The 11,997-nt window shown below is 41.3% G+C and overlaps 1 protein-coding gene across 1 annotated transcript in view; it reads left to right on the forward strand.

Moving 5' to 3' along the window:
• Positions 1-280: 280 nt before the first annotated feature.
• The window catches only part of LOC122547757 (butyrophilin subfamily 3 member A2-like), a gene marked incomplete at both ends in the record, with an annotated part of 29,707 nt that continues 17,990 nt past the window's right edge, over positions 281-11,997 (forward strand). Inside the window, 4 exons of the mRNA XM_043686342.1 lie at positions 281-628; positions 2,021-2,302; positions 4,232-4,351; positions 7,921-7,953. Coding sequence (XP_043542277.1) covers positions 281-628; positions 2,021-2,302; positions 4,232-4,351; positions 7,921-7,953 — 783 coding nt within the window. The remainder of the gene's footprint in view (positions 629-2,020; positions 2,303-4,231; positions 4,352-7,920; positions 7,954-11,997) is intronic.

Raw genomic sequence — 11,997 nt, forward strand, 5'->3', positions numbered from 1 at the left:
GAACCTGGGTCCCTGGTGCTGTGAGGCAGCAGTGCTAACCACTGAGCCACTGTGCCGTAAAAGTTACAAATTAAAACATTCCGCAGAAATATTCCAAATTAACTACTGCTTGATGGTTTAAAATCAGAATCGAAAACTTAATGAATTCAAATTCATTCACAAATGCAGTTCTGAAAGAATTTTATATTGTAGGGCAGTTTATATTTTAGAAAATCAGCTGTTTTCAATGTAATTTTGTTCTGAGTACAGAATTTTATGTTTTATTGTTGTTGTTCACTAGGTCAATTCCTTGTTGTTGGACCTGGTAAACCTATTGAAGCTACTGTAGGTGAAGATGCTCTGTTGGAATGTCAGCTTGTGCCAGATATATCTGCCAGCAACATGTTGGTGCAGTGGTTTAAATCAGGCCTTGATTCCCCAGTTCACGTATACAGCCATGGGGAAGATGATGTCACTGCTCAGCACAGGAAATACAGAGGGAGGACTGAACTGTTCAAAAATGAACTGACCAAAGGAGCCATTTCTCTTCAAGTAAAGAATACAACGATTTTTGATGGAGGAGAATACAGATGTCTAGTTGATAGCGGAATCTTTTCTGAAGAAACTGCAGTCAGACTGAATGTCGCAAGTTTGTACACTTCAGGAACATTTCTGTCTTCTAAAGCTCGGTTTAAATTATTTAATATTTTAACATTCAACAATTAAATTAACATTTGTTATACATAAATATGAAATAAGGCATGGAAATAGACTATCTCCATCTCAATTCCAGTTCTAGATATTCTCATTTGTCCATGGGTATTGTTATTTGTCATGGTTGTGAGAGTTAGATCTTTGAGATCTTGCTGTCCAGCTGTTGCACAGGAACCAGTTTCAAAGAAGCAGGGCTGGTTGCACATGAAGGGCCAAATTATGTGAGATTATCTGTCATAGGTACTTTTGTAAAGCAATTCATACTGAAACCTGAGCTTTACACAGGCTTTATAAAATGAAGAATACAAGGTCAAGGTGTTTTGTTAAACCCATACAGGACTGTTCAACCCCACTGTGATGTTCATCCCCAATATTCTGACCACCCAAAGATTGTTTATTAGATTAGATCAGATTCCCTACAGTGTGGAAACAGGCCCTTTGGCCCAACAAGTCCACACCAACCCTCTGAAGAGTAACCTATCCAGACCCATTTCTCTACATTTACCCCTGACTAATGTACCTAACAAACCCACAAACCCATCAACACATTAAAACAGCAGCTAATGAACTTGAAAGATCCTACGCTGACAACAAGCAAAACCAATTGTCATTTACAAAATAATTGTACCAGTCTCCACCATTTCAACTGGCAGCTCATTCCATATGCACGCACACCCTCTGCGTGAAAATATTGCCCCACAGGTTCCTTTTAAATCTTTCCCCTCTCACCTTAAAACTTAGCTCTCTAGTTTTTGACTCCCCCAGCCCAGGGAAAAGACCATGTCTATTTATCCACGCCCCTCATGATCTTGTAAACCTTTATAAGGTCATCCCTCAGCCTCTGACGCTCCAGGGAAAACAGCCTCAGCCTGTTCAGCCTCTCTCTATTATTCAAACCGGCCAATCCTGGCAACATCCTCAAATATTTTCTGAACTCTCAATTTTACAAATTCCTTCCTATAGCAGGGAAGCCAGAATTGCACACAATATTCCAGAAGTGGCCTAACCTTTGTCCTGGACAGCCGCACCATGACCTCCCAACTCCTATACTCAATGCACTGACTAATGAGGCAAACATACCAAACACCTTCCTCACTATCCTATCTACCTGCGATTCAGTTTTCAAGGAATGAATGTTATCTGATTTATAACAAATGTTGTTTCATCACAGCTCTATCTGAACATATTCTGAGATAAAGTGTAGTTCATAATCTAATTAAAGTCAGTGAAAAGCAATGATTAGATATCTGTCAATAACATGAAATGAGCAGTTCCAACAAACTACAGCACGTGTTCCTAATGTTTGCTATTTCTCTGTTGATTCCAGGTTTGGGCCATCAGCCCTGGATCCAGATGAAGGAATATCGTGAAAATGGAATCCAGGTTGTGTGTAAATCCAGTGGATGGTTCCCAAGGCCAGAAATACAGTGGATCAGTGAAGATGGACTTATTTTATCACAAACTGAACGAAGTTATGAGCAGGACTCTGACGGTCTTGTCAATGTCCAGAGCATCATCGCCGTTACAAAACAATCAACAAAAAGGTTTAAGTGTGTTGTGCAGAATAAAGATTTGGGAATTGCACGAGAAGCCCCTATCAGGATATCAGGTTTGTAAATGAGAATATGTAATCAAGTAAGTTAAAGGTGATTTAAAATCTACCATAGATCACATTGTGTGTTTAACTGTCTCCAAGGAGCCCTCACACGGTAATCCATTCCTTCTGTATAGGAAAATAAGCCATTTCGCCACAGTAGGAGATACTAAATCAGAGGACTAAATGCTTGGTTAAAGAGAGAGGTTTAAGAAATGGTTTCTCAAGCCTGGGCCCTTGGCAACATAAGGTGTTGCCACTAATGTGGAGCATTTAAAGCTGGGGTTGGGTGTGGGGGCCAATATTAACAAGCAGAGATGCCTTGGAGGGTTTGGGGGTGGAAGGGATAGTGAAGGCAAGGGCATGGAGAAACTTGTATACAAAGATAAGAATTTTAAAATCAAGATGTTGTTTGACATTGGCTTCCTTTGGTCAATCAGGAAAAAAATTCTTCCTAATATCTCTACATTTGACCTATTATTCATTATTATCAGATAATTGCTTTGTGAAGCACTTTAGAATTTGTTAAATGTAGCTTGGAAAGGATAATATACAAAATTAGAACCCCCCAGAATTTGCCAGCTGCCTTATGTGTCTCTGTCAGTGCTGTAATATACCAGCCCCTGATCTCTGCTGCTGACTCCATCAGAATTCATAGCATCAGGGGATGGACTCACAAATTAAATGTGGCTCAGGACACATTTGAGATAAACACAGGAAATGCTGGAAAAGCCTCACAGTTCTGGCAGTGTCTGTGGAGTTCCTCTCTCCATAGATGCTGACACATTGGCTGAGTTTCTCCAGCACTTTCTGTGCTTCTTTGTTTCAGATTTCCAGCATTCACAGTATTTTGCTTTTGTTTGACACTTTTGAGGCACCTTCCCAGACAGAGAGGTCAAGTCAGGTCAGATTATTGGTCCTACGAGTTCTGGAATGCAAACTTAGAGGTGGAACTTAAATTATTTATTGATAATAATTTATTTTCAGAGATCATAGAATCCCTACCGAGTGGAAAATAGCCAATCGGCCCAACAAGTCCACACTGACCCTCCGAAGAGTAACCCACCCAGGCCCATTGTCCTACCGTATTACTCTACATTTCCCCCTGACTAATGCACCTAACCTACACATCCCTGAACACTGTGGGAAATTAACATGGCCAATTCACCTAATTCATCTTTGGACTGTAGGAGAAAACGGGAGCAGCCAGAGGAAACCCACACAGACACAGGGAGAATGTGCAAACTCCACACAGATAGTCACCTGAGGTGGGAATCAAACCCAGGTCCCTGGTGCTGTGAGGCAGCAGTGCTAACCACTGAGCCACCATGCTGCCCATTTGATTTTCACATATTATGCCAGTGCCAATGTTAAATTCCTTGCCCTTATAGAGAGAAGCATAATAATCATTGGGCAGGCAGCATGGTGGCTCAGTGGTTAGCACTGCTGCCTCACAGCACCAGGGTCCCAGGTTTGATTCCAGCCTCGAGTGACTGTCTGTGTGGAGTTTGCACATTCTCCACGTGTCTGCGTGGGTTTCTTCCGGGTGCTCTGGTTTCCTCCCACAGTCCAAAGATGTGCAGGTCAGGTGAATTGGCCATGCTAAATTGCCCACCAGTGTTAGTGTTAGGAGGGAGGTGGTTCTGAGTGGGTTGCTCTTCAGAGGGTCGGCGTGGACTGCTTGGGCCGAAGGGCCTGCTTCCACATTGTAAGGAATCAAACTTATCATCAGTAGCAGTGATTAAATTGAGCAGGGGCTCCACCCTCACTTGATTAATTAATAAGTTCAGTGTTGGTGTTTCTGGGTATTTGATGTTATATCAGGAGATTCTTGGAAGGACTCTGCACATCTCATGCACAGTCACAATGAGTAAAGTATTTGTAATACTCATGCACATGCTGCAGAAAATCCAGTTGTCTAACTCCGTGGCATTGACTTTACAGATGAAATCTTCCCTGGTGCCCCTGACTGGCTGGCACCATTGCCCGTGACCATCCTTTGTGTAACTGTTGGCATTGCTGCTGTGATTTACTGGAGTGTGAAACACCATCGACACATTAAAGGTACAGTCTCAGTGTAACACTGACTAAGGACAATGAAGATACAAGCCTGGAAATCCACGGGGGATTTCCCAGTCTCTGTCAATTAATCTGTGAGACATAAACAATCCAGTGGAATTTCAGGGTCACAGCATTTCTCCAGTACAATGTGTGTGTTTCAGTGTTAAATGTTTGGGGAATGGTGGTGTGAAGACCTGGTCACATTGACATGAAGAACAAAGGAATAAATGTGATTCCCGTCTCCAGCCGAATAGGAAACGTTCCTTTAATAATTCTTAATCAGATGCTCCTGTTGAATATTAAATTATTACATTGTCCTTGTAAATAAGCGTAACATTATTTTGAGCAAATGTGAAACAGAAATAATCCAGGACAGCACCAACAAATGGAGCAGCATTTCACTGTTTCAGCTGGAAGATAAAACCCACGGTGCTGGAAAAACTCAACAACTCCGACAGCAGCTGTGGAGAGAAACACAGAGTTAGTGTTTCGAGTTGTTTGGATCACTGTTTCAGCTGGAAGATAAAACCCACGGTGCTGGAAAAACTCAACAACTCCGACAGCAGCTGTGGAGAGAAACACAGAGTTAGTGTTTCGAGTTGTTTGGATCTGAACAGCGGTGGAAATGTGAAGGTTTTATGCTGTTTAAAAATTGGGAAGTGTTAATGCAACAAAAGGGAAGGTTGGAGAAATGTTAGAGGCTGACAGGGATTCAACATCCAACGTGTCACAGAACAGAGGAATGATAATTTCCTGATGAAGCATCAATTCTCCTGCGGCTTGGATGCTGCCTGAGCTGCTGTGCTTTTTCAGCACCACACTCTCAAAGTGAAAAAAACAAACCAGGGGAGGTGTTCATGGGAGAATTAGAATCAGCTCTGACTGAAAGCAAATACATGAGAACATAATACAGCCACTGGAGGAACAATATCCTCAATGGAAGACAGAGTTCCTGATTGGATTGTTAGACTCAGTGTTCAGTGCAGGAGCTGTCAGGTGCCTAAATGGAAAATGAGGTGCTGTTTTCCCATTTGTGTTGGGCTTCACTGGAAACAGTGTCAGGCCTAGGGCAGGAACGTGAGTGTGAGAGGATAGTGGGGTTTTGAAATGACAAACAGCCGAAATTTCAGGGTCATGCTTGTGAACTGAGCAGAAGTACTCTGCTAAGCAGGTACACAGTCTCCCAGTGTGGAGGTGATGGACTGAGATCAGTGATTACAGTAGACTGGGTTAAAAGATGTTCAGGGGAATAGCTGCTTCACCTGGAAGAAATATTTGGTACCTTGGATAGTGAGGAAAGAAGAGGTAGAAAGGGAGATGTTACACGTATGAGAAACCATGGGAGAGAGACAAGGTATTGGGGATGTTAACAGAGTGGACCAGGGAGAGAACAATCTCTTTAGGATGCAGATCAGGGAGTCAAGGGGGAGATGTGTTTGGTTGTTTGGTCGTGGAGCTGGTGGAAATGACGGAGGAAGATCCTTGAATCTTTGGAGTGGATCATGAGGACACAGTGCAACCTGTTGTTATTCTGGGAGGGAAAGGAAGGGGACAGTGTAGAAATGTCTGAAATGGGTTAGACAATGTGACGGCCCTGTTATCTCTGTGGGGAGGGGGTTGATCCTTGGTTGAGGGAAAAGTAAGACATTTTGGATGCACCAGAGTGGAAGGTGTCATATACAGATGTGATAGGGAAACTGGAAGCAGGGTGAGAGGTTATCTATTCAAGGTAGATGTGTGAATCTGTGAACTTGTGATAGATATTAGTAAACAGGATAATCCCAGAAATGGAGATGGAGAAGTCAAGGAAGAGAAGGGAAGAATCAGAGATTGTCAGATGAAGGTGAGGGAAAGGTGGAAATTGGAGGCAAAATTGATGACTGTTTCCAGTGCTGGACCAGGGCAAGAAATGGCACCAATACAGTTATTGACAAACCGGAGAAAGAGTTGTGGAAGGGGGGCCTGAGTTGGACTGGAACAAAGAATGTTCCAGATTCCCCAGAAAAAGACAGGCCTCACTCAGTACTTATACCTTCCCTGCTGTCATTTTAATTCACGATGTGGTGGCGCCAGTGTTTTAACTGGAATGGACAAAGTCAAAAATCGCACAACACCAGGTTATAGTCCAACAGGTTTATTTGAAACCACAAGCTTTCAGAGCTCCTGCTGCTGCTCCTTCCTCAGGAAGCTCGTGAGAGAGAATACATTGGACACAGAATTTATAATTAAAGGTCAATGGTTTGTACAATTTATATGAATGTATTAATAGCCATCTTGCTTTTTTTAAGTCTTTAATCAGTTAGAATGGAGGTGCAGGTTTCGATTGATTAATATGTAAATCCCTGCCCCAAGCTAACCTCTGGTTTTATCAGAACAGAGGTGACACCTTTGGTCAGATAATGCATTTTAGGTGTGATGCCATGTTTCAAATCTATTTGTATCTCATCCTGAAGCCAGACGGGTTTTATTCCCAAAGTGGGAATTTATAAATCAATGGGGTGAGTGTGCATTTGCAGCTTTGCATTTGTTTTGTTTTGTTCAAAAAGTGCACAATCTATAGACACTCGGTTAATGTGGCACTTTATAAATTCCTACTTTGGGAATAAAACCTTGAAAGACTTGAAACGTGGCATCACACCTAAAATGCATTGTCTGACCGAAGGTGTCACCTTTATTCTGATAAAGCCGAAAGTTATCTTGAGGCAGGGATTTACATATTAATTAATCGAAACCTGCAGATCCACTCTAATGGATTAAAGAGTTAATAGCCATCTAGGTTTGTTCAATACATTCACATAATTTGTCTGACCCTTTGATTTTTTACTATAAATCCTGTGTCCCATGTATTCTCTCTCATTAGCTGCCTGAGGAAGGAGTGGGGGCTCTGAAAGCTTGTGGTTTCAAATAAACCTATTGCACTCTAACCTGGCGTTGTGTGATTTAAAAATTTTAATTCATGACATTCCTGTTACAGTTCTCCCTGTATTGAATCAGGAATCAAGACAATTCATGGATTTTATGTGCCATTTCCTGATCTTTACGTTCTCTTATCTTTTTTTGAAAGGACCTGATGGTTATTTAAGGAGTTTGTATCTTTGTGGTAAAATGAAAATTTCAAATCTTAATGTGCAAAATCGCATCTGTTATCCTCTGACTCCCCTACGACTCCCAGTTCTGGTGACATTTTGTCACCTGGTGCCTCAGTGTCATGTTCAGAAACATTCCCCTCGAGTGAATGACACACACACTGATTTATTTCTGTTACATTTTTATTGAAGCTCAGGTTTTTTAGTATATATAAAACTAATTGAGCTACAATGGCTCAGGAGCGATATTTTCTTTTTTATCAGGATATTCTTTTCCCACATTTCTTCAACCAGTTTGAGAAAATTTCTGATGTTTAAATTCAGTTTTCCATCTCCCACTTCATCCTCCGTGTTACACAAACCATCTACACAGTAAAACCCCAACAGTACATGAGGCACAACACAGTTTATTAATCAAATACTGAAAGATAGTAAATTAAATTATTTTTCCAAATACTCATGATAATATTTTTTGTATCTTTGTAGGACTAAAACTTCAGAAAACATTCATAGAATGTGGTAAGAATTTATTATTAAAATGTTCACAAGACATAAGAAACGTGGATTTTGGAATGATTACAAGTATAATTGAACATGTTACATTTTAAACCTTTGATTATCAGTTGTTAACATATTTCGATGATGTGACTAATACAATGTGAGACTAAGTATGTAAGTTAGCTCACTGAGCTGGAAGGTTTGTTTTCAGACGTTCTGTCACCATGACTAGGTAACATCATCAGTGAGAGTCTCTGGTGAAGCGCTGGTGGTATGTCCCGCCTCTATTTATAGCTCTTGGTTTCTTAAGGTGGGTGATGTCATTTCCGGTTCTTTTTTTCAAGGGAAGGTGGATGGGACCTCAGTCAATGTGTTTATTGATGGAGTTCTGGTTAGAATGCCATGCCTCTAAGAATTCTCGTGCGTGTCTTTGTTTTGCCTGTCCTAGGATGTGTGTGTTGTCCCAGTCAAAGTGGTATCCTTCTTTGTCAGTATGTATGGAAACTAATGATAGAGGTTGTGTCTTTTGGTGGCCAGTTGGTGTTCATGTATCCTGGTGGCAAGTTTCCTGCTAGTTTGTCCTATGTAGTGTTTTTACAGTTCTTGCATGGTATCTTGTAAATGACATTAGCTTTGCTGGCGGTATCTAATGGATCCTTTAGGTTCATTAGTTGCTGCTTAAGTGTTTTGGTAGGTTTGTGGGTTACCATGATGCCAAGGGGTCTGAGTAGTCTGGAAGTCATTTCTGGTATGTCTTTGATGTGAGGTAATGTAGCGATAGATTTTGATTGCATCGTGTCTGCTAGTTTGGGTTTGTTTCTGAGGAATCAGTGGATTGTGTTTATTGGGTACCCGTTACATACTTATCATCAACCTGAGCTTCAAATCTTCTCAAACATCGCTAACAACGTGAGGCTCTTCACTTTAAGATACTCACTCAGGTTTAGTTTATTTTGACCCAATGATTACAGGAAAAACAATTATGACTTATTTGAAAATGTTTTATACTGAAAGAGTAGTTTATTTTTATCTATAAATTAATTGAAATTAGACATGGATTGAAAATGATCATGGAAGAAAATTTACAGAATTAATGTGTAAAAGGAAAATGAGAAATTAATTTTAAAAGATTTCTATTATTTGAATTCCAGCAAATAAATGCTTCAACAATATTTACATCAGAATGCACAAACATATTTCCAATAATGAGTATCTTGTGTGATTGAGGTAATACATGAACCTACATCTGAGATTGAAAACATAGTGTACCCTGATCACAATCAATATCGGAACAAACTGAATTCTAAGGATGTAAAGTTTTGTCAGAGATTTCTTTGAAACAAAGTATATCCAAAAGATATTTTGAAATGTGATTATTTATTTCAATCTGTTTCAATTTATTTTCAATTGACATGTCAATTGTGGATTTCAGCAAAACTTTTGACAAGGAAGACAGATCAAGATGGTAAAAGCACATGGGATCCAGGGTAACTTGGCATAATGGACCCAAAATTAGTTGGAGGAGAGAAAGGGTGATGATAGAAGGCTGTTCACGTGACTGGGGGCTGCTGTCCAGTGGTGTACAACTGGGTCAGTACTGTGTCCATTATTGTTTGTGATTTATGTAAATAATACAGATGAGAATGTTGGGGGTTTGTGGGGGTGCTGATGCGAAGTAAGTTTGCAGATGATACAAAGATTGGTTAATATTGAAGAAGAAAGGTTTCAGTTTACAGGAGGATATAGAGGTGTTGAGCAGATGAGCAGATCATTGGCAGAGGGGATTTAATCCTGAAAAGTGTGAGCTGTTGCATTTCAGAAGAAGCAACAAGGCAAGGGAGTACTCACTGAATAGTGAGCACTCGGAAGCTGAGAGGAACAGAGGGATCTTAGGGAGCTGGTTCACAGATCCCTGAAGACAGCGGGGCAGGTTAATAGGGTGATTAAGGCAGCACATGGGACACTTATCTTCAACAATTGTAGCATAAATTGTAAGAGCAGGGAGGTCACGTTGAAGCTGTACATGACTGGTTAGGATACTGTATGCAGTTCTGGTCAGCTCACCATCGGAAGGATGTGAGTGCCCTGGAGTGGGTACAGAGGAGATTCACCAGGTTGGTGTCTGGGATTGAGCATTGCAGCTATGAAGAGAGGCTGGGTAGGTTTGTGTCGTCCTCTTCAAAACAGAAAAGGCTGAGGTGGGGACCTGTTAGAGATGTATAAGGTGATGAGGGCACAGGCAGGGTGGGAGGGAAACAGTTCCCCTTAGTTGAAGGGTCAATAACAAGGGGAATAATTTTAGGTGAGGGGCGGTAGGTTTTCGGTGTCTTTGAGGAAGTCCCTTTTCACCAGAGGATGATGGGAATCTGGGATACACTGCCTGGGAGGGCAGGAGAGGGGGATCCTCACAACCTTTAAAAACTATGTCACAACATTCAAGGCTATGGGCCAAGAGCTGGAATGTGGGATCAGTGTAGATAGGATGGTGCAGAATCCATAGGCTGAAAGGACTGTGTTACTCAATAACCAATACATGGACTACATTTACTTTTTTCTGCAGTATTTCCATTCCCCCAGGGCCTGTGACAGTTTACAGTGTGTGGTGGCTCTGTGGCTAGCACTGCGGCCTCACAGCATCAGGGACCCTTGGGTGACTGTGTGAAGTTTGTATGTTCTCCCAGCATCTGCAGGTTTTGTCTGGGTGCTCCAATTTCCTCCTAAAGTCCAAAGATGTACACTTTTTAGATGGATTAGCTAATCTAAATTGCTCATAGTATCCAGGGATGTGCAGTCTCAGGAGATTAACTGTGGGAAATGCAGGGTTACAGGGAGAGGATGAGGTGGTGGGTCTGGGTGGAATGCTCTACACGGAGTTGGAGTGGACGCAGATGGCCTGCTTTCACACCAGAGGGACTCTATGGTTCAACGATTGAAAGTGCATTTGGCTGGGAAATGCTTGATTCTCACCTTGTGGCTTGATTTATTTTGTATTTCTTGAGAAGAACATTTATTTTGAGTTTTGAGAAGATTTGCAGCTCAGGTTGAGGTTCTGCATGTAGGTTTGCTCACTGAGCTGGGAGGCTCATTTCCAGACATTCCATCACCATACTCGGTAATATCTTCAGTGGGCCTCAGCCGAAGCAGTGTGCATGATTCCTACTTTCTATTCATATGTTTGGGTTTCTTTGGGTTGGTGATGTCATTTCCTGTAGTGATGTCATTTCCTTTTCTTTTTCTCAGGGTGGTAGATGGGGTCTCAACTCGATGTGTTTGTTGATAGAGTTCCGGTTGGAATGCCAAGCTTCTAGGAATTCTCGTGCGTGTCTCTGTTTAGCTTGTCCTAAGATGGATGTGTTGTCCCAGTCGAACTGGTGTCCTCTTTTATCCATATGTAAGGATACTAGTGAGAGAGGGTCATGTCGTTTTGTGGCTAGTTGATGTTCATTTATCCTGGTGGTTACTTTTCTGCCTGTTTGCCCAATGTAGTGTTTGTTACAGTTCTTGCACGGTATTTTGTAAATGACATTAGTTTTGCTTGTTATCTGTATAGGGTCGTTCAAGTTCATTAGTCAGATAAGTTTTTAATCTTTACTCACTGATGCACAGACACAGTACAACAAGCCATAGATATTACACTGCAACAAACACAAAAAATGAAGAAACTAGACAAACACAAACTGACAACACAGAAGCACAGATAAAAAACTTATCTGACTGATCCCTAACAGACACTGAAAAAGCCGTCTTAGTAAGAGGATTAAAGAACAACTGCCAGGATGTGGACAAGAAAGATTTCTTAGCAGCGTTAGAAACAACACTAAAAGACAACCAACTCACAGAAGGAACCCAACAAACCATCAGACAGGTAGTCGCACCAACATTAAGCAGAAAAAAGGAAGGAGACACACTCAATACACAAGAAAGGAAAGCACTGGAAAGACTAAAAATAGATAACAACATTGTTATCCTACCTGCAGACAAAGGACACTTGACAGCCATTCTAAATCGAAGAGACTACATTGAAAAAGGGAACGCACTACTTACAGATACCAACACTAACCAACA

The sequence above is a fragment of the Chiloscyllium plagiosum genome, unplaced genomic scaffold (genome assembly GCF_004010195.1).
Source record: "Chiloscyllium plagiosum isolate BGI_BamShark_2017 unplaced genomic scaffold, ASM401019v2 scaf_84, whole genome shotgun sequence".
Lineage (NCBI taxonomy): Eukaryota > Metazoa > Chordata > Chondrichthyes > Orectolobiformes > Hemiscylliidae > Chiloscyllium > Chiloscyllium plagiosum.